This window comes from Hyperolius riggenbachi, chromosome 8 (assembly GCF_040937935.1).
Source record: "Hyperolius riggenbachi isolate aHypRig1 chromosome 8, aHypRig1.pri, whole genome shotgun sequence".
Classification (NCBI taxonomy): Eukaryota; Metazoa; Chordata; class Amphibia; order Anura; family Hyperoliidae; genus Hyperolius; species Hyperolius riggenbachi.
The window spans coordinates 239,359,040-239,385,836 of NC_090653.1; the positions used below are offsets into that span (position 1 = coordinate 239,359,040).

General features: G+C 44.2%; 2 protein-coding genes across 7 annotated transcripts in view; one reads left to right on the plus strand and one right to left on the minus strand.

The window, feature by feature from the left end:
• Positions 1 to 19,919, minus strand: part of LOC137527679 (protein SET-like) — a 71,491-nt gene extending 51,572 nt beyond the window's left edge. For 2 of the 6 annotated variants that reach the window (XR_011023194.1, XM_068248417.1), the window contains exons 1-4: positions 19,624 to 19,730; positions 18,605 to 19,391; positions 9,769 to 9,846; positions 1,810 to 1,921 (exon numbers count right to left, since the gene is read on the minus strand). Coding sequence is in view for 5 of the 6 variants with exons in the window: in XM_068248417.1 (XP_068104518.1) it covers positions 1,810 to 1,921; positions 9,769 to 9,846; positions 18,605 to 19,330 (916 nt within the window). In the remaining variant the exon portion in view is untranslated. The other 4 variants (XM_068248421.1, XM_068248419.1, XM_068248420.1 and 1 more) reach the window with 4 other exon arrangements.
• The window catches only part of LOC137527680 (forkhead box protein P3-like), a 332,205-nt gene continuing 306,322 nt past the window's right edge, over positions 915 to 26,797 (plus strand). Inside the window, exon 1 of the mRNA XM_068248423.1 lies at positions 915 to 954. The gene's annotated coding sequence lies outside the window, so the exon portion shown is untranslated. The remainder of the gene's footprint in view (positions 955 to 26,797) is intronic.

A 26,797-nucleotide genomic window follows, 5' to 3' on the forward strand; every position in this document is an offset into this window, starting at 1 on the left:
AATACATTTTGAAAACTCAGCTGTCTGTTGATCTTTAATGTTATGAAATGAAAAGCATGCCATTTGCAATTAACTTGGCATAAATTTTATTGCAAATGGCATGCTCACAATTACAATTAAATGCAAATGATTTATTTTATGCAAAATAATTCATTTGCATTTAATTGTAATTGTTCAAAGAATGTTCGGGAAAATGTTCGGCCCTCCGGCATGTTCACTTCATCCAAGCTGGCCCTCTTCGAAAAAAAGTTTGGACACCCCTGGTCTAGATGTAACGTAGTATCTACATAAGGATGACCTGATTACAGTCACTAGGAAGGTAATCACTCCGCTGTAACGCAACATGGAACTGTGCATTGCTAAGATATGAGGAACTGTATCTGTATAGCTGTGTACTTAATAAACTCCATCAAACTTTGAAGAAGCCTGAGAAAGTCTATCTCCTGCTTGCTGTGATGAGTCATGTGTGCAACTCTCGCTGAGGAGTTTGCTGGTGCCGGAGGAAAAGGTGATTTATAACAGTTTATAACAATGGTGCCGTTAAACCCTTCACTGTCTAGCAAAACAGGCAGACAGGGGCCAGGGGCCAAAGTTTTCAAGACATCCCACAGCGACACAAGCGGAGTAGACGCGGACTGGAAAGCTTATCAAGCTGATAAGTGGTGTGCGTGAGCCAGTACACGGGCTGCAATTCGAGGAAATCAGCGGCGAAACTCTTGGACGTTAAACTTAAGCTGCAGGTGCACATGCAGTTAAAAGCCTAAACAGGATCGGGAGGTGTAGGAACGCTCAGAGGCCGGCTCGCAACTGCCGCGGGAGATGCCGATCCACTGAGCCAGTGTGGGGACAGAATTACGCTCAGAAGCTCCGGGGGTCCAATCAGAAGTTTCGCGGGAAAGTTGCAAAGGCTGATCGAATTGGCAGGCGTAAGAAGTCCAGGATCAGGCATGTATGGTTTACGTTGTTATATTGCATTATCTTTATTGTATTTGGAGTGGGACATCCAATATTATTTAAGAATTATCTGGACATCTGATATTATTTAAGAACTGGGTAGGGTAAGTAAAGACGTTGAATTATATAGTACTGTGTAGGGTAGCTAGACATTTGTCCCAGTGGAGTGGCTAGGGTGAGATAGCTGGATATTTGGCAAAAGGGAATGGCTAGGGAAGAGAGACCGACTTCTGACACAGAGGGAGAACTGTGGAGGGTGTATGGATATCTGACACAATGTGAAAACTGGGTAGTGAATGGACACTGGGTAAGTGTATAGTAAAAATAATAGTAATGTAGAATTACAGATATGTTAACTAGTGGCACCACCCAGCGCCCAACTCACTCAGCGGCACGGCAACACGTACTTTATGTGTGTGTTTTGAGTGAGTGAGAGAGTGAGTGAGAGAGAGTGAGTGAGTCATTGCTGCTCTTCATATGTGAGGGTCAATTTTGCATTTCATACAGTATGTGGAGGTGATTGCTGCATCATGTCACATAACATTTGTGTGTTGTTTTGTAAACTTCATCGTTTTATCCCACTATTGGTACTGCTGGAACTCATTTATTGTATCGGATTATCAGACGGGCTGCAAAATCAGTAGATGTATAGCCACCTTATAGGCAGTGGTAGCTGGACTATAAGAGGTGCACAGACGGCAAGAACATTGTATATTTGTTATTCTATTTATTTCTCCATCATACAGTCCCTCAATAAATCAGCAGTCTGCTAAACATTGCCATACTAGATTATACATTACTACATAGCAACAAGCAAGAAGACATTACACTCATAGCCACGCTCTCACTACTCACCAGAGGGGCCGTACTGGAACTCTTTGATGATCGCATCATTCTTGAAATACGGATTGGAGTTGAAGTAGAATTTAATTTTACTGCTTGACTTCAAGTGAGTGAAGTCCTCCACCTATTTTAAACACAGCAAAATAGGCAACCATAAGACACCTGAAATACAGGTTTAACTGGACTGCAATGCATGAACAGACACATGCCTCAAGGAACACATTTTAAAACCATATTTCGTATTTAAATCTGAATTCAGGAATTTATTTTGGGTACAGTGTTGCCCTGCACAATTCAATAGATCTTCAATGTACTGCAGCCACTATGTGACTTCATCTCTTGGACTGCCAGGCAATCCCCAACCTGATATACTGACAGTTCAGATCACTTCCATTCTCATAGGCTAGATCCACATCCGAAATTGGCAACATGCACAGTCACAGCAGATCCAATCACCTGCTGTGACCAATCTGCTTGCATTCCGCTACCACAGCAGAGAAAACGGATACAATGGAAATGGACATGTTTGCAGACACAGGTCTGATTTTAGCGCTAGTGTTAACCTAACTCAGTCAGTACAAAGTGTTTCCCTATTAACCTAGAATGTGGTTAGGAGCCTGCAATCCCTGGAAGGGGGCTATCTGCATAAAACAGCAGCAGTCATGATCATTGTATTATATGAAAATCCTCACCAGTCTGATTGTGCCAGTGGGTGGGGGTGGTTTAAAAGGCATATTGTCGTGGACTACAATTCAAATTCAGCTGACACTGCAATAAAAATGTTCCATTGCAAAAGTCCTTTCTGATCAAATCCAAATCCCTTCCTGTGTATCTATCTGCTGCTTCAATGAGTAGTGTTCTGCTCATCTATTACAGTAGAATCACATCATAGTAAACTCTGATACAGTAAACCTCTAGATATAGTAAACTCAGGTCCCAGGAAATGCATGTGTAGAAATATACAATGTATGACCAAATCTGATATAGTCCCTTGGAGTTTACTATAAAGGGATTCTACTGGGTTTTGTTACTAACTGTTTATTTGTAACTGGTGCTTCAGATAACTTCCATGCAATCTCCATATAGAATCAATTCAGAATGATGGGTTGTTCAGGAACCAAAGGACATATTTTCAACAAATCAGTTCCTCAAATATTTGCCCTGCTAGAACTCTCTTGGGCAACTACTGGTAAACCAGATAAGCTCACAGAATGAGACTTCTGAGTGCTAAAGAGAGACCATAAATTAAAGTACCTGTAAGTAAGGTATACCAACCCGAGGCAAAGCTATGCATTGTCCGTTCCTCTCTTCATTCCCTACACTCACTACTTCAAATTTTCAGACAGGAAGAGGCAAGTTTGATGTGGTGTTCCTTCCAATCATCCTCCCATTGCCTTCTCTTCCCCCACGCCTTAATGACAGTGAAAAGGTCAGGAAAGAGGAGGGAATAGGAGGGGACATCACAGCAAGCCTTCTTCCTCCTGTCTGAAAATGCTACTTAAGCCCATACATGTAAAAATTCGGCCCGCAGGCCAAATCTGGCCCTCAAGTGGATTCCCCACTTTGCATTATGTTTGGCCCACTCAAGACCACCAGGGAAGCTATACTGAAGGTGAAGCCCTAGAACACCAGGTAAGCCATATGGGCGAGGTAGGGAGAAAGCACTAAACACTAGGGAATTGTATAGGGTAGCGTGGGGGCCTCTAGACACCAGGGAACTGTATAGGGGAGGGAGGACCACTAGACACCAGGGAACTGTATAGGAGTTGGAGAGGGTCCATTTGACACGAGAAAACTTTATAAAAGAGTGGAAGGTGGCCTGTAGACATTGAGCTTGGCCCACGACTTGGTACCAGTGTACAATTTTGGCCCACTTTGTATTGGAGTTTGACACTCCTGCTTTAGCCTATAGTCAAAATTTTCAAGAAAGTGATTACAGAGAGGAGGATAGACCATGCAGAGAGGTATGTGGATCCAGCATAAGCATATGTGCTTACCCTTAGGTAGCTTTGTCTTAGGTCAGGTATACTTTAAGACTGTCCTTTCTGCAAAACACGCTACACAAACTACTTCTAATGATAACAGGGGTGGAGGAGCCCAATGCATAAAAGATAGGCTAATAAGCTATTAATCCTATAAACAGAGAGGGAATCTTACCTCTCTTGAAGAATTTGGACCAGTTTATTGAAAGTCAAGAGAGAGTCAGAGAGGCACTCATGCTTGCCACACAGCCATAGCAGTTAAGGCACCTGTTTTTTCACTGACCTGAGGAAGCGGGCAAGTACCCACGAAACGCGTTGTCTATTTAATGTGCTTGAATAAAAGACCTTTTTACAATAAACTTGTCCAAATTCTTCAAGAGGTAAGATTATCTCTCTGTTTATAAGATTAATAGCTTATTAACCTATCTTTTATGCACTGGGCGCACCACCCCTCTTTTAAGTGTCTTGCCATACCTCTTTTAGAGGGGATAGCTTTTTAGTTGTCCTAAAGAACTTCGGGAGTGCGACCACCCACTTCCTGTCAACAGACCTGGGAAACCGAGCGGGGATGGTTAATTTCCCGCCTGCTCTGACCGTTGGTTGCAAGGATTTGCAACCCACTTTTGTGAGTATATACATCCTTAGCAATTTGCTTTCCTGAATCTTACACGATTCTGCACCATTGGCCTCCTGGTCTCCTTTTGTCTTTTAGATGAACCTGAGGTTGTTATAATCACAGGAACCATCGACATAAGCTATCTACTTTTAATGATGGTGAATACCCATAAACTTGATTTCTAATATAAGTTGCTGTACAGTGTGTAAAGTACAATGCCGCTGCACACCACCACTGATCTGCTCTCTCCAGAAAGCAGATAGACCTGATGGATAAATCAGAGTTTGGTGCATGCCAAGGAGGACACTAGCTGCCTGCATGCATGGTGTCAACTGTAATGTCAAGCTGTGGAGGATTAATGGCCTGCAGCTCATTTGGATTAGACCTTCATTCTGGCGAAAGAAATTCAAAATGCTACAGCATGCAATGACATTTTAGACAGATGCGTGCATCCAACTGGGTTAATTATAGGCAGGGCTCCTGCCTGTTTCCACATGGTGATTCTTTATAATAAAATTCTATGCATTTACAGTATCTGGCATTGATGTTTTCTGCAGCATATTATAGAGTATATCAAACTATCCATCTCACTATCCCTCAGAGCTCACAATGTAATGTCCCTATTATTGGTTTGTATATTATTCCTTATGTGGAAGTAAATACAAACTCTCTCCAGATAGTGTCCCTGCTGGGATTTAAACCTGGGGAACTAGCACTGCAATGCAGGAAAGGTATCTATGTCACACTTCCACATGAACTGCTCTATATACTGCACCAGCACTCAGGCTCGCCTTCAGAAATGTGTGGGCCCCATACTGGGCAAACCTATTGGGCCCCCCTCATTACCCTCTGCCTCCACATGGAAAATTACAACATTTGAAGGCCTGAACACACTAAAATCTGGGTGTCTGCTTTTTCACGCTCCCATAGCTGGGAGCATTCTACATATGCTTAGTACCTTAGTAACTAACTGCGCTTGTGCAAAATGCTCCCAGCTACGGGAGCACGATGGAGGAGGTGCGCTGCCCAGAACAAGGCATGCATTGTGCCCCGCAACCCAGCTGGATTGTGCAGACTCCATAGAAGGAGCCCCAGGTAAGTAGAAATCTTTTTCTCCCATTTGTCTAGGTAAGGTTTATTTTATTCACTAACTTACTAACGCAACTCCAGGATGAGCTTCCCGAAACTTCTCACCAGATTAATGGGCAGCCAGAAACAGGCTGCAGCTGGGGCTCATGTGTGGCACTGTTCGCCGGGCTCCAGATTCACTCCGACCCCATACAGCAGTCCCCTCTGTGCTGCCCTAAAAGCGGCCCTGCCAGCACTACTGAGGGTCCCATACATTACTCAATTTTGTGGGCCAATCTACCTTCCGATCCAATTTTATCTCCTACATTATCGGGGGTGGCGGAAAGTCTTGGTCACAAGGGATCAATCAGGTGCATGGCTGTAACTGCCAGTGTCCCGTATTAGCAACCCCCCCTCCATGCGCCTACCTGTCATGCTGGCGTGACTCCACACTTCCTCCGCTTTCAATTATCACGAGTGCCTGTACCATGTGACCCCAGGCACTAGCAGCGATTCAAGTGAACAGGTGAGCCTTCAATAGTGCACACGGGCACAGGGGGTCAGGGTGACATATACACTAGGGGGGCGGTGGCGAGAAGATTATTTCCAATAGATATTATGCTGAAATCCATTGGAAATTGGTGTGCAGTGTGTGGGTAGGAAATAGATCCTTCTTTGATTACATGTGAATAGAGAGGGATCTATCTAGTAGTCAATCTGGTGGCAGATCAAATAATGTATAACCACCTTGAGGGTTTGTCGGCCTGATTTTCTGTACAACCACAACTCCCCCAAGGCTGAACAAGACAGCATTTATTTTATATCATATCTCCACAAGTCTGGTTGGTGCCATCTCTAATCCGTTCTGTTCCATTGTGAGTCTGGATCTTAGAATCTAATTTCATATGACTGGATTAGAGGAAACTGTTAAATAATTACCATAGTTAACTATTAAAAAAAAAATTTTCTAGCTACAATAGTATTGATGATAGGATGCCATTTCCCACTATTTGTCCCTTTCCGGAACTGACTCATTTACAAATAAGAAGATACTGTGATCAGCGCTGCGTAATATGTTGGGGCTTTATAAATACAATGAATAAATAAATAAGCAGCATATCAGTAGCTATCAAAAATACTTCACAGCACGAATAAGCAGCATGATATCAGTAGCTATCAGAAGCACTTCACAGCGCGAATATTTGGAATGGGACTATAAAAATTTCAGCATTTACTTTAAATGACTAGATAACCCCCTCCCCACTGCCTTAACCTACCACCATCTATACCTAACCTTAATCTTATCCTTTTATGCCTGGTACACACTACGCAATTTCACACCAGACAGCGGTTCAAAACAATAACTTCCAACAGATTTGATCTGAACTCCGAAAGTTTTTCTGATCAATTTTCCAATCACTTTTCAGAGAATCAGAGAAGCAAAAATAAATAAATACAACCCCCCCCCCCCCCCCCCAGAAATCAGATTGGACCTGTTTTAAATATCTTTTCGATCCATCTGATGGGACATTGCATGATGTGTACCAGGCATGACACCATTTCTAATACTAAAACCCTCATTCCAATCTATGGCTAAAAATAACCTTAAAGGACATCTGAGGTGAAATAAACGAATGAGAAAAACAATTGTATCTATCTGTCCGCCTCCTCCTAAAAATGACTTTTTTTCTAGATATCCCAGTTTTATTTTATATTTAAGTCTAGTTTTTAATTTCTACTGTTTCATTCTCTCTGTTCAATCACACCTTCATTGAAATGTGCCAGAGTTCAAATCTATGAATTATTGATCCTTTTTATCTCTTTCCTGCTCTCAGAATCCATTTAGTGTATTTAGTGTTTTATGGCTGTAATTTCTTATCGGTGAGGGTTATGTTATAGTCTGACCCAGTCCGACCCAAACAAAAACCTGTCACTTAAATACCTGAAGTTTAACTCTTTCAGGCAGAAAGAGTGGCACTGTACATACACATGTCTATCTTATGTCACATTTCACCTGGGGTGTTATTTACTCTCTCCTCAACCCTGACTTCCTAAACATTGTACTATAGTTATACAAACTGATCTCCAACACGAACCTAAAGTAGCCATAACCAATAACACAATTTTTCTAGCATTAACCTAATCTTATTCTTGCGCCAACAACAAAAAGTGACAATGAACACAGGACCAGTAGGTGGATCATCCCTAAAACTTCCAGGACCCTGGTTGTCCAGACATACCCCTTTGTGTCATACCATTTTGAACTGGCTGATACATCAGAAAATAAGGAGACATAGCCTGGCCACACGCCTCCCACTATGTACTGTGAGAGGAAGGGCAAGTTGCAGCCAATGCCACAATTTTCTCTTTCAGAAGAGCAGGTGGGACAATAGATGGCCACATGGCCTGCTGGACATGATGGGGCACTACAATGCTGCTGTAGCCCAGCCTGAGTCACATGCCCACTAGATGTTGGAAAAGATTGTAAATATACTAACATTTTTTGTATGAACTACTTGTAACGATTGGGGAATTATTTCCGTGGTCAGCGCACAAGATGTGCGCTGACACTGCGGAAATCCTCCACAAGCGTATAAAACAACAGAACCCAGCTATGGTGCTATGCACCTGTAGAGGGCAATTCCCACCGGCAGATGGAGCTGTGGAGTGCAGAGGAATAAACCCTCTGCACTGCTACAGATGCCAGTTGGGAATTGTACGAGGTGAAGCAATACAGGGCAAGATAGCCCTTGGAGAGAGAGAGAACAGAGACAGAATGTATGTGTGTCCACCAATCTAGTCGCCACCCGACGACGGTGAACACACAACGACGAAAACCAAGTGGGAACGCAATCGCAAGAATGGCGATTGCTAATAGCGACACCAGACTGAGTAATACAGAGCAAAGGAACAGAATAAAGACAGAACTGATAAACAGTAATCCAACACACATGAGCAGATAGGACTAACTACACGCGGACACCACAAGTTAAGCGCAATAGCGACAAAGCGTACCAACCCTGACTAACCAAAGAAGCACGGAAACAAAAAAACTAAACGGTTACCTCACCGAGACGACAGCAAGCGTTCGTTCCAGACGGACAGACGGAGCAGGCAGTAGCAACCGCTGCTCTGGCTACACTCCTAAGGCAGAATACAGAAGGAACCACCGCCTCTACCGCTAGGGCGAATGCGATCCCAACAGACAGAACGATCTCCTGTCGACCCCCACTGGCGACAAGACAATCGCAACAGATAGACAGTACAAAGCAATACAGGTAACAAACAACCTGACTATGCTAACAGGAATGCTAGGGCACTCCCAAGGAACTACTAAGATAGCAATATTAGCAAACCGTAAGCAAAGGGCTGAGACTCCAGGTAAGTTAGCAGGAACAAACCATCATGACCAGCAAGGAATTCTGGGAGGAAATGGTATTTATACTGAAAGCCATCAGAGGAAGCAGCTAAGCAATTTGCATGACAAGTGGATGCAAATTCCTCACCAGAACAGCGACTCTGCAGTGAGTGGAGACAGGTCTCTTTTCCAGGGACCTGCAGCACTCAGACCTAAAATGGTCAAAAAGCTGTCTGCCTGTGCAGACAGCAGAGCAGATCATTACACTACTATACATCTGTTTTGCAGGGCGTGTATGAGAAAATAGATTTTTTTTTTATAGTATTCTTTAAAAAAAAAAAATTATGTTAACATAGGTCAGGAGCCCTCATGCTGTAGGATCCGCAGCCCTTCAGTCCAGGCTGAGAATAAAACACTTATAATGCATAACCTAGGCACCAATGATCTGGGTGAACATCTTCTGGCATAACATATTCCTAGTGCCCTTTTTTCACTTGGACAGCTGAAGTTTACTTGACAGTCAAGCCTTCTGGCTGTAAATTGGCAGCATTTGACACACACTTACCCAACAGCAAAAAACAAAAACCCATGCATCATGACACGCTAGAGTGCAACAGTGCTGAGAAGTAACAGCCTCTTCACTGCCTGTCAAGTGCAGAAAGAGCCCAGCCAGTGCACAGGAGCAGCTGACAGGTGGTGAATTAACCACTAACCACCTTCAGCCCCCCATGCGAAAGAAGGAATTATGGTTTGGAAGACTCTACATCAAGCTTCAAAAGGTTCTGTCTCACTATAGGTCCCCTTTAATTCACCTACACATGATTTACCGCACCTAAAAATACAGAATTTTAAAATGTAGGAGGAAAAAATATGCCCAGAAATAACTTGTCTGAATGAAACACATCAGCACACATGGTGCACCATGTCATCATGAAGGCGTCACTTACCTGTAAATTGTTCATGTAACTCAATGTGTCTTCATCTCGGTCATTAATCATAGCAGACAGTTGCGGGTGATTGAGAAACTGATGTAGGTTAAGGAAAAAGCAGCAGGCTATTAGTTTTCACACAATTAGTAAACTGAGTGGTGTATATAAATACTAAACAATAATAATACTAAGGCAGTGAGCTCCAAGATCCTTACAACTACAGTAGATACTTCAGGAGAGGGAAGCTCCTGGATGGTCCAAGGGCTTCCCAGATGTCCTGGTGCCCACTGTTCCAGCTCTGGGTCCCTGTGAACATGTTTGACAAGAGCTTGCCGAATACGTTCTCGTGGCCGCGCTCCCGTCCCCCCGTTCGTGTACGAGCACATCTATACTGCACCTGTGCAAGTCTGGTCTGCACATGCCCAGTAGAACAAAGCTGCTCATGCACAGCTTTTTCCTCCATGCAAAAGTAACTTTGAACATTGAAGGGAGTGTGGCCATGAAGTGTAAGAGGGTCCCAAGCAGAACTGAGGTCAGTATCTAGTTAAAGAAAAAAAAAATTTCTCCTGTTTGCTTTAAAGAGAAACTTTAATATAGCTTAGAAAAAGCATGTAGTCTGAGTTAAAGGTTATTATTCTCTCCCTTCCATTTAAAGATAGTGCTTTAATCTTATATGTCAAACCCAAATGTCCCTACAGTCACCTAGAGCTATTCCTGGATGCATAACCATACACCTCATTACTGTCCACCTTCCCCTTATCACAAAGACGCACAGACTAGCGAGAGGAAGCCAACTGAAGCAGACACTGATGTGATTTTCAGTTTAAAACACCCAAAGTGTGTTTCAATGGTCAACGGTAAGCAGCAGCAACAAAATTCTCTCCAAACTCTTGCTCCACAGTTGACTAAGGAGAAGCTGATACAGTCATTGGAGCATCCGCCAATTTTGTACCACCTGCATGGTGTTGCCCCAGTAAGAGAGGGACAGGGGAGAAGGAAGAATGTGGCAGCAAAACGTGAGGTTACATGGAGAGCCCAGCATACCTGTGTTGATTGCTGCTGCTTCAGATGCCCCTGAGTATTGAGTGTGATATACAGAGAAGTCACTCAATGATTCATTCCCTTTTAATATGCGATTGTGGAAGGGTTTCATGAGCTGCAGCAGTGCTTACTAAACACGCCTTTTACAAGTTCAATTGTAAAACAAAATAAAAAGTCCCCCAGGTACCTTAAAATTAACCTTACCTGGTCGCTGGAAGACTGACACTAGTGATGGGTCGTTCTGCTGTGAACGACAAGAGCCGGCTCTCAGTTTTAAAGGGGAACTGAAGAGAGAGGTATATGGAGGCTGCCATGTTTATTTCCTTTTAAGTAATACCAGTTGCCTGGCAGCCCTGCAGATCCTCTGCCTCTAATACTATTAGCCATAGCCCCTGAACAAGCATGCAACAGATCAGGTGTTTCAGACTTTAAAGTCAGATCTGACAAGACTAGCTGCATGCTTGTTTCTGGTGTTATTCAGATACTACTGCAGAAAAATAGACCAGCAGGGCTGCCAGGCAACTGCTATTGATTAAAAGGAAATAAGCATGGCAGCCTCCATATACCGCTCTCTTCAGTTCCCCTTTAAAAGGGCCGATGCCTCAGCAGCCCCACACAGCTCTGCTTTGCTGTGTAATAAAGGGCGCTGAGGCATGCTGGGAGATGTATGCCTGTAGTTGCAGCTTGTAGGAGTGTATGGGGCAGAGCAGTAGCAGGAGGGATTGCCCCAATCAGCGAAGCAGTCTGGAGTTGTCATGGAGACGGGGGCGGGGCTTTTACTCCGATTCTGAGTGGTGTCCAGTGATATTTAATGAAGAGCCGATTGAGAGCCGTAAGAGCCAGCTCTTTAATGGGAGCCGATTCAGAAGAGCCGATTCTCTGAGAAGAGCCGGAATTCCCATCACTAACTGACACTGTCGCATGATAGAAACAAAGAGCCAATTATGAATTCAAATTGGCCTGAGGGGGGGGGGGAATGCGTCAGGCATGCAGAGCAAAGGACAAACAGCAAGCAGTCAACTATATCAGCTAAGAGGAGAGAGCAGTTACTTGACCGCTACTTTCAAACTCAAATGTATGCAGAAGTCTTTTCTTGCAAGCATAACTCCAGTAGTACATACGCAGGCCTTAAAGGGAACCTTAACTGAACGGGGGGTAAAGAGTTTTAATTACCTGGGGCTATTAGCAGCCCCCTGCAGCAGTCCTGCGCCCTCGGAGCCACTCTGGAATCCTCCGGTCCCCCGCTGTCACTTAGTGTCGTTTTTGACGACTCACCAGTCGGCCGGCCGCCATGCGTATTATTGGATGCATTCCCTACTGCAATTAGCACTGTTGCGGACCGCAACGCGTACAAAGATACATGTTGCCAGATATCTACGCGTGCGGAATGCGGCAACGCGTATCTTTGTACGCGTTGCGGTCCGCAACAGCGGTAATTGCAGTGGGGAATGCGTCCAATAATATGCATTGCAGCCAGCAGACTGGTGAGTCGTCAAAAACAAAACTAAGTGACAGCGGGGGACCGGAGGATTCCAGAGCGGCTCCGAGGGCACAGGACTGCTGCAGGGGGCTGGTAATAGCCCCAGGTAAGTGAAACTCTTTACCCCCTGTTCAGTTAAGGTTCCCTTTAAAAGGTCAGCTGAAAAAAAAAAGCAAGCATGTTGGACCTGCAATTTCAGCAATAAAAATATAAACTTAAAGAGACTCCGTAACAAAAATTGCATCCTGTTTTTTATCATCCTACAAGTTCCAAAAGCTATTCTAATGTGTTCTGGCTTACTGCAGCACTTTGTACTATCACAGTCTCTGTAATAAATCAACTTCTCTCTCTTGTCAGACTTGTCAGCCTGTGTCTGGAAGGCTGCTAAGTTCTTCAGTGTTGTGGTTCTGCTATGAACTCCCCCTTCCAGGCCCCTCTATGCACACTGCCTGTGTGTTATTTAGATTAGAGCAGCTTCTCTCTTCTCTCTTACAAGCTTGATAAATCGTCCTCTGAGCTGGCTGGGCTTTCACATAGTGAGGAATTACAGACAAGGGCAAAGCTGTTTGCAGGAAGAAAAGAGCAGCCTGAAACTTCAGTGCATGAGAGATGCAGGGGGAAAGAAACACACAATGGTCTCTTGAGATTCAAAAGGAAGGCTGTATACAGCCTGCTTGTGTATGGATGTATTTTCTATGTGTGGACATACTGTACATCAACCTACTTCCTGTTTTGGTGGCCATTTTGTTTGTTTATAAACAAACTTTTAAAAACTGTTTTTAACCACTTTTAATGCGGCGGGGAGTGGCGAAATTGTGACAGAGGGTAATAGGAGATGTCCCCTAACGCACTGGTAGGTTTACTTTTGTGTGATTTTAACAATACAGATTCTCTTTAAAGAGAACCTGTACTGAGTAAAAATATTTAAAATAAACACATGAGGTAACTTCAAATGAACATTACATAGTTACCTCACCATCAGTACCTCTCAGAAGCTCACCATTTTTTTCTGACAATAATCCCTTCCAGTTCTGACAATATTTTGTCAGATCTGAAATATATCAGTTGCTGTCAGTTATAGCTGAGAGGAAAACTGATGTACCAGGTAAATGTCCATGTTTCCCTATGGCTCAAGTGGGCGATGTTACAGTTTAACTGTGTGCTGACCAGAAAGCTGTTATGGGTAATGGCCATTTTCAAAATGGAGGACGAAAAATTCCCTTGATCACAGTGAACAAACAGGACGCAGGAGAGGAGAAAGACACTGAGGAGTAGACTACATGGAAGCAAAGAATGACTTGTGTATACTTATTTTGACTTTTAATTTTCAGTTCAGGTTTTCTTTAAAGAGGAACTCCAATGAACATTTTACTGTTGGCAGGTAATGTAGCTGCTGCATGGTTTTTGGTAGTTGGAAACAGCTGTAAACAGCTATTTCCCACAAAAGGTTGAACTTTTCTTGTGGGAGGGGTTTAACCACAATATCAGTCATACAGCACCCCCTGATGGTCTGTTTGTGAAAAGGAATAGATTTCTCATGTAAAAGGGGGTATCAGCTACTGATTGGGATAAAGTTCAATTTTTGGTTGGAGTTTCTCTTTAAAGAGAATCTGTATTGTTAAAATCGCACAAAAGTAAACATACCAGTGTGTTAGGGGACATCTATTACCCTCTGTCACAATTTTGCCGTTCCTCGCCGCATTAAAAGTGGTTAAAAACAGTTTTAAAAAGTTTGTTTATAAACAAACAAAATGGCCACCAAAACAGGAAGTAGGTTGATGTACAGTATGTCCACACATAGAAAATACATCCATACACAAGCAGGCTGTATACAGCCTTCCTTTTTAATCTCAAGAGATCATTTGTGTGTTTCTTTCCCCCTGCAGCTATCTTCCACTGAAGTGTCAGGCTTTTTCTTCCTGCAGAGTGCAGACAGCTCTGCCTGTATGTAATTCCTCAGTATGTGAAAGCCCAGCCAGCTCAGAGGAGGATTTATCCAGCTTGTAAAAGATAATAGAGCAGAGAGAACCTGCCATAATCTAAATAACACACAGGCAGTGTGCAGAGAGGGGCCTGGAGGGGGGAGATGCATCACAGAACCACAACACTGAAGAACTTGGCAGCCTTCCAGACACAGGCTGACAAGTCTGACAAGAGAGAGATAAGTTGATTTATTACAGAGATGGTGATAGTAGAACGTGCTGCAGTAAGCCAGAACACATTAGAATAGCTTTTGGAACTTGTAGGATGATAAAAAACAGGATGCAATTTTTGTTACGGAGTCTCTTTAAGGAACAGGCTTTGGTCCTATTGAAAGCTGTATTAAAGGGAATGTCCAAGCAAAATAAAAAAAATGAGTTTCACTTACCTGGGGCTTCTACCAGCCCCATGCAGCCATCCTGTGCCCTTGTAGTCACTCACTGCTGCTCCAGTCCCCCGCTGGCAGCTTGCCGACCTCGGAGGTCAGCAGGACGCACTGCGTACATTTTTACGCATTCCCGCTAGTGCAGGAACATTAACCATACATTTTTACGCATTACTGGTTTAATGCGTAAAAATTTACGCATTGAACCAATAACGCGTAAAAATGTATGTGTTAATGTTCCTGCACTAGCGGGAATGCGTAAAAATTTACGCAATGCGGCCCCCGACCTCCGAGGTCGGCAAGCTGCCAGCGGGGGACTGGAGCAGCAGTGAGTGACTACGAGGGCACAAGATGGCTGCATGGGGCTGGTAGAAGCCCCAGGTAAGTGAAACTCTTTTTTTATTTTGCTTGAACCTTCCCTTTAAGGCATGGTGCGAGCAGGGTTAAAATAGCCATTTCCTATGTGAGGGTAGCTTGATCAAGCAAAGAAATAGGTAAACTCCAATCAGAGAACGATCATGAAGTAGTGGTTGTGTTAACCGAAACAGTTAATTTGGGCACAGCACCCGCAGCTAACATTTGGGCATTGCAATAGGTTGTAATGCCAATTAAAGTTATAGCAGCTTTTGGCCACTAATTTGGGCGATGGAGCCCAAATAGCGATAAGAGCGGGGCAATTTGTCCACCGGCAATAGCCAGAGCACTAATTACATGGGCAGAGGAATAATTAGACAGTAGTATAGTCGGAGCAGGGGGAACAGTCTTTTGGCTTCACCCTGTGGCAAAACTTCCAGCACCATTTTTGAATGCATGCCGTTTTACAACCTTGCATTATCATGATCAGATGTTAGCAATACTCCAATGAATCAATCAATTATGACTTCCTGCTGGATGGGGGGGGGGGGGGGGGGGGGGGGGGGAAGTGATGTGTAGATAAAAATATGAAACAAAACAAACAGTGGGCTGCAGCACAATTCCAGTGGTGAGGAAAGCACAAACGGTGTCAACCTGAATAGATCATCTCCATTTACACCAAGCCAGTTTCTTGCAGCCTACAAGCGAGTGTGGAGAACATCCTACACAGCTGCACAGTGGGTATCCATGACACACAAAGACTAGGTATTGCAATACCAAATCATGTTTGCTATATGTCATTTTGCTCACACATAATTTGGAGATCCACTTTATGTTGGACAAGTGGGGTATTTCCATTTGCATTGTTTTCTGGAGTTCTGCTATAGGGTATTCTGACACTACAGGCATTGCACAATAATACTGCATGTGAACTCACTGTCCATACAGTCATATGGGCATGTTTACATCTCTGCAATGCAATGGACTGCGTTTTACTAACTCTCTGTATGCAGTGCTTTTGCAGGATAAGGCATGCAAATGCGTGTGCATTGTGTAGACGTTAACCAGGCTTTGAAATAACACATGGAGTGTGCATTGCGCACACAAGCATTATAAAACGCATGATATGCAAAACACATTGTGAATGCACCCATTAAAAATACACTTATGAGATAATCGTATGCGTAGTAACAATGGTAACTAGAACTTTCCTGGGGTCTCATTTTCTTTGCAAGGCGTTACAATTTGCACGGAAGCCACATCAGTGCGACATAAAATCTGATTCATTCAGCTCTCAACAAAAATAAATAAAATAGGTTTATGCTTTTCAGCACTCTTGTTATCAGGATTATTTGCACCGCCAGTTATAAGTGTTTTGTTGCTACTTACATTACAAGAGAGCCAAGGCTGGATTGGACTGCCTCATTTGCATACATGAAGCACTGAGTGTTTTTAACCCTTGCAATGAAAAATAGATAAATAAAGGCAGGCAAGTTCTAAGTAGGCTTCGTACTGTATGCTCCCATGTTTATCTCATGTCAAGTTCAGGTATGCTTTAAGCTTCTACTGCATGATAAAGTCTCCTGGAGTCTCTCCCTGGAGAAGATGGGCAAGGGCTTGTCAGTAATCACATTGGGACACAATCAACTCATGGTGGGCTACAGTATAATCTCTTTATAGTAAACTTTCAGGGGACTAGTCAAGTAGTTTACTATATCAGAATTGACCATACATTGTATATTCAAACAGCCACGTGGTCAGGACCTGAATTTACTATAGCTAGAGGTTTACTATATCAGCATTTAATAGAACAAGATCCTATTGTATAATCCATGAAACCTTCTGACCCTCTGCACTACTGTGAGGCCTACTAGGCCCGGGCACCTGAGCACTTATTTTAAAGGAAATATGGCTGGTGAAAATGAAGCTGTTACCTTGACACATTCTGAAGGTTCAATTTAGATTCATTTTGAAAAGAATAAAAGGTTAAGTCACAGACAGTTGGATAAATAAAACCAGTACCCACCACCTGTATAAGATCCTGAAGCAAGATGCTGACTATAAAATCATTAGATGGTTTCACTTACAGGCCTGTATTCTCTTACTTGTAATGAAACAATTCCAGTCAAAAATGATATGGTAATTGTGATAGTATGATAAAGGGTTATAACCTCTTTTCAGATGTTAGGACTATCCTTTTTCCTCATGTGTGAGAATTTCCATCACCTCTGTCCACATAGGAAGGTAGAAAATCTATCCAAGAGTTATAGACACGTAACAAAAAAATTTTCTTTGCACAAGAAGGGGAGGAAGAGGCGTCCAGGTCTAATAAAACTTTGTTAAAAGTAATAAAATAGAAAAGGTGAGGTAGCTTACCTAAATGAAGACAAATTCACATATTAGATTACTTTTAAAATGAGTCTGTAGCGAAAACTAAAAAAACCCAAAACAAATACCTAAGGAGAGGGAAGGCTCTAAAATTTCCCTCTCCTTAGGTATTTGTTTTGGGGTTTTTCAGTTTTCGCTACAGACTCATTTTAAAAGTAATCTAATATGTGAATTTGTCTTCATTTAGGTAAGCTACCTCACCTTTTCTATTTTATTACTTTTAACAAAGTTTTATTAGACCTGGACGCCTCTTCCTCCCCTTCTTGTGCAAAGAAAAATTGTTTTTTGTCTAGAGTCTAGATTCTACAGAGCCTTCATGTTCCTCTCACGGTCCAATCGTTCCAGCGCTGGCTCCGCCATTTAAATCTCCTGCCGCGAGAGGCTTCGGGAGCCCGAGTGCCCCAGAAGACAGGCGGCTCCATACTATGCATGCGCGAGAGCATGCTTGCACATGCGCTATATGGAGCGGCCCGTCTTCAGGAGCACTTGGGCTCCCGAAGACTTCCACAACAGCACAGTCTCCGACCCATCGATCGCAAACTGCTAACGGGGGAGCCAGCGGTGGAACACCGGGACCAGGAGAGGAATGAGAAGACTCTATAGGACCCAGAGCTTTCCCTCTCTTTAGGCGAGTAGCTGTTTTGTTTTTTGTTAGTTCTCACTACAGACTCCCTTTAATATGCACTGGCAACGCATTTCGTGGGTATGTGCCTACTTCCTCAAGCCTAATACAAGTGCTAAAGGGTGCTAGTAGCCGTAATTAAGACGCCTCTTTCCTTTGCGGTTCCTCACTTTTTGTCCCTGGGACCACAAGTTTCATATTAAAATCACTCAGCTGCATGAAGGTCGCAGAGACAGGAAGCGAGGGTAAATCTCTCCAGTGTTGACTAATGCTAAACATACACGGTGCGTTTATTCCTTATCAATCGAGCCACTGATGGCTCGATTGATAATATCCGACAGTTCCGATGACCCGCCGGATAGATTCCCCGCGGCTGATAAGGAATGCCAGAGGGGACGAGAGGGAATCGATCCGCGCACACGCGCGTGGACGAGCGGTGAAGCGCTGGCTCGATACCGGTGCATAAACGCACCGTGTATGTTTAAATTGACCCCAAAAAGTTCCTAACCTTTTTTCATGCTACCATAAACTAGAAAAAAAAATACAAATCCTGTAGTTGGATCTGAAGGACACATAAATTGCATTAACCAGCTCATCAGGATACAGCGGTGACCCAAAAGCCAGGGATGGTGCGTATGATGGAGTTGCGTTTCTGGATGTGTGGTTTTCGCAGTTGTCCATATCGCCTTTTGAGCTGAAGCATAGCTCGATCAGCCCGCTCATTTACCGCCCTCAGTTCCTCTTGCACAGACTCTAAAGCGTGCAGTGAGCGATCAGTAGTGTTGGTTGGTTGAGTTCCAACAGAGACAATGCAGCATTCGTCACCTTCGCTGCATGAATTTGGGTCACCTGCTTCTGATTCAGAGGACAGTGGTGATAATACAGCCGGCTCCTCTAAATCAGTACCATCAAGCCTCTGCTTGCCGTTTCTTTTGCACTGCTTGACTGAACCCTTTTCCCCCTCTGCATCCGATTTACACTGGGATCGCTTTTTCTCCGCAGTTTCGCCACCCTCGGGAACATGTGGCGTACCTCTGGTACTCTCCCCTGTATCGCCCCTCTCTGGGGTACATACTGGCAGTCTACCATTGGTCTCTTCCGTGGCTCCTCTAGATAGAGTCCCATTGCCTGTACTCTCTTTGTCCTCTGATAACTGCTCTCCGGTCTCTCTCCAATTGGTCATCAGACATAACGCCTGGGCGGCTTGTGCTTCCTGGCTTGCAGGGACGTCCAGAACTCCATCTTTCTTTCCATTTTCCTCGACCGCCACGATTCGCGGCTGTTTCGCCGATGGCGGAGCGCACTCCTCAGTCTTCTCTGGACAACTCATGGCAAAGACGTATCAAAGCAGACAGAGACTGTCAATGAGACTGCACCACATGGCCAGACATCTGGAAAACAAACAGGAGAGGATATTAGACAACCAGCCAGAGGTATACATTGAACAAAACAGCTGTCACTCTACATCACTACAGAACACCTTATAGGATGCTATATAATGCCTCATACCAATGCTCTACGTCACACGACACACTCACCCCATAGGGAACCCCTTTCAAACTTGTCACCCCCCCTTCTCTTCTAATGCTACCACGAGACCTGTCACCGAATGACGTAACGCACCCTGTCAGGGCTACACCAGTACGCGGGCGCCACGTCACGTTCACAGCGAGGCACGTGACTAACCGGACGTCACCGTCGACGGCTCGGGCCCTCTCAGCCGCATCTCCCGCCCAATACGAACCGTAATCACGTGAGCGGCAGCTTCCTCTCTGACAGACGCGCGACACACCCCAGGCGTCAATCAATCAGCCCCCCCCGCCAATCATGCGGCGGTAGCTCTTACGTCGGCCCCGCCCGCAGACGTCGGCCACCAATAGTGTCGCGAGTTATGTGTTGTGCTTTTGCCGCTTTTTAGCCAGAGCGAGGCGCGAAACGCAAACTCTGGAGTGGGAGGGGCTGTTGTGATCTGAGAGGATTCCCTCAGCTTTGCTGCGCTAGGGAGCTCCCACAATGCACTGCGGCAGCAGATGGCTGTTGTTGTTGTTCTGCGAGCTCGCTGATAGGAAATGTATGCTGCTTAGCGTGACAGTCATTTCTCATTAGTTTGGTTGCAGCGACATTAGCAACCAACCAGCAGTAATCAGGAAGATTAATAGTATCTCAAAATCACAAAAATGATTCATTTTTAATATCCTATATATTTGCAAGCATGTGGGAGGAGGAGAAGGGGGTCATTGTCTGCTCTGTTCCTGGTACCTAGTGACCTTATTGTGACATTGCTTATGGTGAAGGACATGGATAAAAACAAGCTAAGGTTTTGAACTCTCATATTTCCTATACTACCAATGTATAGATATATTTTATTCTGTCACTCGATTTTCTGTGTAGAGAGAAGTGATAGAAATGCTCACAGTTGTAGAATCAAGTCAGCAATGAAAATCCAGATACTGCACACTCTACAATACAAATTGAGCATACAGTACACGGTTTATTCAGAATTAAAATGCTAAGAGAAATGTTAAAGCGGACCTGAACTCAGAACGTCTCTGCTCTAAAAGATACGCAAAAGCAAAAACAAAACAATACATATTTTTCAGGATACAAATGAAAAATACATTGCACTATTTCTACTTCCTGCTTTCATGGCAGCAGACATATGGTTAACATCCTGTGCTTTCAATGAGCTTATCTGCAGTGGCAGTCAGGTGACACATGAGAGATCAAATTACTACTTGTGATTAGACACAAATGAGGGGGAATTAGACAGGCTTAGGGCCTGTTTCCACTACATGCAGATTGGATGCAGAAAAACTGACTCCAATGAATGCCTATGGGCCTGTTTCCACTAAACGCAATTGTTCTGATGCAAATTTTCCCATAGGCATTCATTGGAGTCAATTTTTCTGCATCCAATCTGCGTGTAGTGGAAACAGGCCCTAAACTCTCTAGAAGTTAATTCTGCCCTGTGCAAGAATTCAGGGACACTTTATCCAACGATTGATCTTAAAGGAAGCATAAAGTAAAATGTGCTGCCCCATGATATACTTACCCGGGGCTTCCTCCAGCCTCTTGAAGCCAACATGTCCCATGCAGCATCTCCGTACGCTGCCGCTGGCCAGGGGTCCCCGATGGTGCAGAGGCCAACCTCCTCTACTGCGCCTGTGCGAGCTCTACTGTCAATAAAGTCCACGCTGTCCGCAGCGTAATGCGCAGGCACAGTAGTTCTGCGCTGGACTTGATTGACTGTGGCGCTCCACGCAGGCGCAGTAAGGACGACCTCGAGGTCGGCCCCTGCACCGGCGGGGACCTCGGGACGGCGACTGCGAGCAGAGATGCTGCGTGGGACATCATAGCTCCCAACTGTCCCTCTTTCGGAGGGACATTGGACAGTCCCTCTTTGGGAGCCCTGTCCCTCTTTCCTCCTCATTTGTCCCTCTTTCAGGACTTTGTCCCTCTTTCTATGTAAATATATATATTTCTCTACTAAAAATGTGTTTGATTGACTCTAAACTTTATTCCCATCCTTTCAATTAATATTATTACTAATTTTAAAATGTTAATATGAAGGAAATTGTACTAGGATAGAGAGGACCAGTGTTGTTTGAATTATAAAACAACATATTTTTCTTATGAAATATTTATGGTATGCGTGACTAGGGGTGTGTCAGGGGCATGATTAGGGGTGTGGAAGGGGTGTGGCTTAAGTGTCCCTCTTTCTCATCTCAAAAAGTTGGGAGGTATAGGACATGTCGGCTGCAAGGGGCTGGAGGAAGCCCCGGGTAAGTATATTATGTTGCAGCACATTTTTACTTTATGCTTCCTTTAATTCCAATCAGTAGCTGATACCTTCTTTCCCACAATAAATCTTTACTTTTCTCAAACAGATTATCGCGGGGGGGGTGGGGGGGTCTGTATGGCAGGTAATGTGGTGGAACCCCTCCCACAGTGTGATGTCATGACCATGGTCCTTACAGTTTTCTGTCTGACCCTCGTTGCATAGTGAGAAATAATGTATTTTTACAACTGCCAACTAAGCAGTATCTCCCTCTGTGTATAAAACTCTCAGCAACGAACATTCTGTACAGATCGCCTGGCAGGACTAAAAAGGTCAGCACCAGTCATAAATTTCAGAATGTAAATCAGCGGGAGGAAAGATTTTACAATGGAAATCAATGACTAAATAGTCTATAAATGAATATTGTAAAAAATAAGCCATTTCATTCGTTATTTTCACTACAGTTCCTCTTTAAATAGACTCACAGATGAGTCAAGTGGCCGTTTTTTTACTTACCTGGAGCTTCCTACAGCGCCATAAGCATGGATGCGTCCCTCGCTGTCCTCCCGCAGTCCTCCCAGAAACCTCCGTTCAGCCGCAATCAACCCCCGATATGCGGCTCAGTCTGACTGACGTTAGCCAGGGGTCTTCTGCGCATGCGCAGAAGGTCCGTGCATGCGCAGAAGGCACCCCGCTGATGTCACTGAGCCGTATACCGGAGAATATTGCGGCTTAACAGAGGCACTCGGGAGGACAGCGAGGGACACATACATGCTTATGGGGCTGGAGGAGGCCCCGGGTAAGTAAAAAAACAGCCGCTTGACTCATCTCTGAGTCTCTTTAAGGGTACTTTTGGGCTAGTTTCACACTTGCCTTTTTTATTGTGCGTTTTCTGCCTAGGAAAACAGAACCAAAGTTAATCAATGGGCTAGTTTAAAACTCACAGAAATGTAGCACTGTCAGAAAACACGTGCAGAAAGCTGATAAACAAGTGTGAATCCAGCCTTACACTATCGAGCTGCATTCTTACGGACACTTTGCGCACTGTGACACTGCCATGCAAAGTAAATGAACAGTTCACACCTCATCAGTTATCATGGTGAAGTGACGGTGATTGTCACAACACAGAGCATGCAGTGCGTTGCTAGGATTCCACATGTTGACATGCACTTTGGTAGTCAATTTTACATGTATTAAAGATAAAAATAGTATAAATATGAGAAACCAGGAAAGTCCTGTGAGGTTTGTCCAGAAAGTAACAGCCATTTGCTTTTATTTGCCACGCAAGGTATTCTTTCTGTGGAATTTAACTTTTTTAACTGATCTGTCAGGCTAATCTCTTATCTCCCTGCACCTCTTGTCATGTGACTGCAGAATGCTGGTAACTGTTTATTCATCAGCATTAATATGAAGCCCCCTTCCTTCCCCCCTCCCCCCAATACCTCCAAACCAATAGGTGAGTAGTGTAATGATGATGCTGCTGCTACAACAACAAAAAATATATGTAACAAAGGTATATGTAAAAAGATATGATATATGCGGTGATTACATGGAGAAATAATGAGAAGACACCATCCATTTGTCTAAAATAAATTGCATTGAAGTTTTTGTTAATCAAAAAAAGCGTCTATTGCTTTCATGATGACCCTCGTACATACCGTTGATACTACACTACTAATGTGTACCTCTTTTGGTTTACTTTATGCACAGTTGGGACTAATGAATTCTTGTATGTCAGTAATGTGCATGTGCTGTAATGTATCCATGGTCCTGATTCACCAAACTTCAGTAAGATTCCTGTCAGAAGGTGAAGCACAGCAATTTTACTGGTACTAACACCAGGAGAGCACCACCCGTTAACCTATAAACAATGTGCGTGTTATTGGGGTAACACACAATAGGCCACACGTTATTCCAGGGACACTTGTACTAATAGGTTAAAGACACTCTGTATTGAAAAAAATTGCCCCTGGAGGGTACTCACCTCGGGAGGGGGAAGCCTCTGGATCCTATCGCGGCTTCCCCCATCCTCCTGTGTCCCACAGTGGTCTTGCTGCAGCCCACAGAATGCACTGTCGACAATTTGTCAGGCTGTGCAATAATTGCCTTACCCTGTTCCAATGGGGGAGCTGTTGCAGCTCCCAGCTCGGAAATAGCAGATCTCAGTCGGGTCCGCTGTACTACGCAGGCACAGGAGACTTGCGCCTGCACAGTAGAGTGGACCCGACTGGGATCAGCTATTTCCGAGACGAGTGCCGCGCCTGCGCTGGAGCCAGGAAGGTAAATATTTACATCCCCTATATGTGGGTGTTCATTCTTTTAAAACATTCCTTTATGCTTTTAATTAACTAGAAATACTTACTAAGTCTCATGTTTGCATGATTTAGCATATTTTAAATCCAAAAACTCATTATAATAGATTAACTAAGAAAAGGAAGTTAGGAAGTAACTCCTAAATGTAGCGATTGGTGTCAGCACACAGAGAGAATCTGATTATTGGTGATCTGCAGTATCACCAACAATACAGATGTATACCTGATTATTGATGATCTGCAGAATCACCAATAATACAAGTATGACTAACCTCTGGACACCTAATACAGTGTAAGTGTTTTGGTGTAACAGTAAAAGGCTATCTCCCGTGGGGCGGGAGATACAGACACTACTGCAGCCAGTGGACACCTGAGGAGCAGGTGGCCTCCTGGCTGTGCAGAGACTATCTCTTTAAGAGGAGGAGATGGAGATAGTGAAGCAGCCAGGTATTCCCTGATAGTATAAGAATCAGACTGTACTGCAGCCAAGGATTCCCTGATGGTATAGGAATCAGACTGCACTGCAAGGAGGACTCTCTGGGGAACAGGAGGCCCTTGCAGCTAACAGACACCTGGTGGATTAGTGTCAAAGATAATACAGATAGACTGATCACTCGAGGAATGAGTGACAGCCAGAAGGGTCAGACAGGCCAGGTCGGCAACACACGAGCATATGAGGTACAGAGACAGAAGACTGATTCGGTAACCGGGTACAGGCAAGGTTTGGCAACTGGTAGACAGATAGGCAGAGGTACCGAATCAGAAAGCAAGAGAGAGGTCAGGAAGGCCAGAGGTCATAACAGATATAGAGCACAGTCCTAGTCTGAGGTGTGAGGTCCTTGGTCTCAACACCCAGGAGCTAGTCCAGAGTATAACTCAGCAATGACACAGTAATCCTAAGCTTGGGTGTGAGGTCCTTGGTCTCAACACCCCGGAACTGGTCTAAAGTATAACAGCAATGACACAGTAATCCTAAGCTTGAGTGTGAGGCCCTTGGTCTCAACACCCCGGAACTGGTCTAAAGTATAACAAGAGCATAATCTGGCTAAGTGTGAATTCCCTGGTCCACCTGGTTCTAACACACTGTGGGATCTGACTGAGTGCTCACACGTAAGTATTCGCAACGGCAGACAACCAGCAACTGACAAGCAAGATCTATATATACTTGCAGTGCTGTGCAGCTCCGCCCGAGCCACTCAGCCAATCCAGAGTCCAGCTGGGATCAACTGATCGGCCTGATCAGCTGATTCCCCTTCTGCTGGTATAAATGTCCTGTCGCCTGGCGCGCGCACGCTTAGCTCTCCATCTGTGTGCACTAGAAGGTCCAGACAAGCCAGACGCGTGTTGCTGCGTGGAAACTGCCGGTCTGAACGCGGAGATAGCCGCCCTGTCACTAGACCGCGCGGCGGCATCTCCGCTGTTCATTACACTAAACCAACCAAATTACCACCTGTTGAGTACCTAGAATAGAGATGTTTTATTTTTAGATTTTGAGGTAATAGTATCTGATTTGAATATCTGTGAGATTTATCAGATACCAATAGAAATCAATTTTGTACAGTACAGGTAGTGCCTGGTTAATGAATGAGTAAGGGGCTGTAGGTTCATTCTAAACCTGAATCTGTTCTTAAATCGAAACACTGTGCTATCTCTGTCCTCTGTACCTCCCCTGTGCTTTCCTTTGCCTCCAGTGTCTCCCTCTGTGTCACCTCTGTTACCCTGTGCCTTAAGTGTCTCCCTCTGTCCCCCCACTGTGTTACCTCTGTGCCAGTATACGAATTTAAAAAAAAAAAAAATTTCTTTGCCTTTTTTTAAATCAATTTTCTCAAAAAACTACAAGGGAATAGACTGATATATTAATTTTTATTAATTTCTTACGAATTGTGAGAAATTAATAGATCAGTCTATTCCTTTTCATTTCCAACAAGCAGGTCATAGTGTTAGTCAGCTATGAGTACAAATTTTAGAACAGGTATTGCCGCCCAAAAGAGGGGGAAACCGTATCAAGAAGTTATTATGGCGTGAAGCGTACTGGATAAATGTCATGCATGAAGATGATTTTGTCACTGATAGCACGGCTCTTCTTTAAAGTGAACCTCCAGACTACAAATCTACTCAGCAGAACTAAAAAGGCTTGGTGTTCCTTTAACAGTTTCACAGCACCAGAACTTTGTTTTTTTTACCAAAGCATCATTTTTAACTAACCTCCGCCCCATCAAAGAAAACTGCCCGGCAGCCCGGGTATTTTTCCCCTGATGCTGTGCAAAGCATGATGGGATTTCTGATGTTGTTGTTCTCATTGCCTAGAAACTGGGAAAGGTGATGAGGACACAGGACAGTTGGAACTGTGTCTCATGCTCTCTGTCACCTCCTTTCAACCAAAAAGATGGCTGCCCTCATGAAATCACAAACATTTGCCTGTTCTTTTAAAACAGGATGGGTAAGAAATTATATTACCTATTTATTTCAATTAACATAACTAATGTAACTTAATGACAGTATGTTTGTTTAGGCTGAAGTTCCTCTTTAACCAATTCAGTACCAGCACCCTCTGCCCCCTTAAGGACCAGAGGGTGCTGGTACAGTAAATCGCCGCTTCCTGACGAATTGCCGCTAAAATCCGCCGCTCCCGCCGGTCACGTCGCTCTGTCCCCGCTGCAGGCTGCTCTCTCTGCCGTCTCTATGACGGCAGAGCGCTGTGCACCGG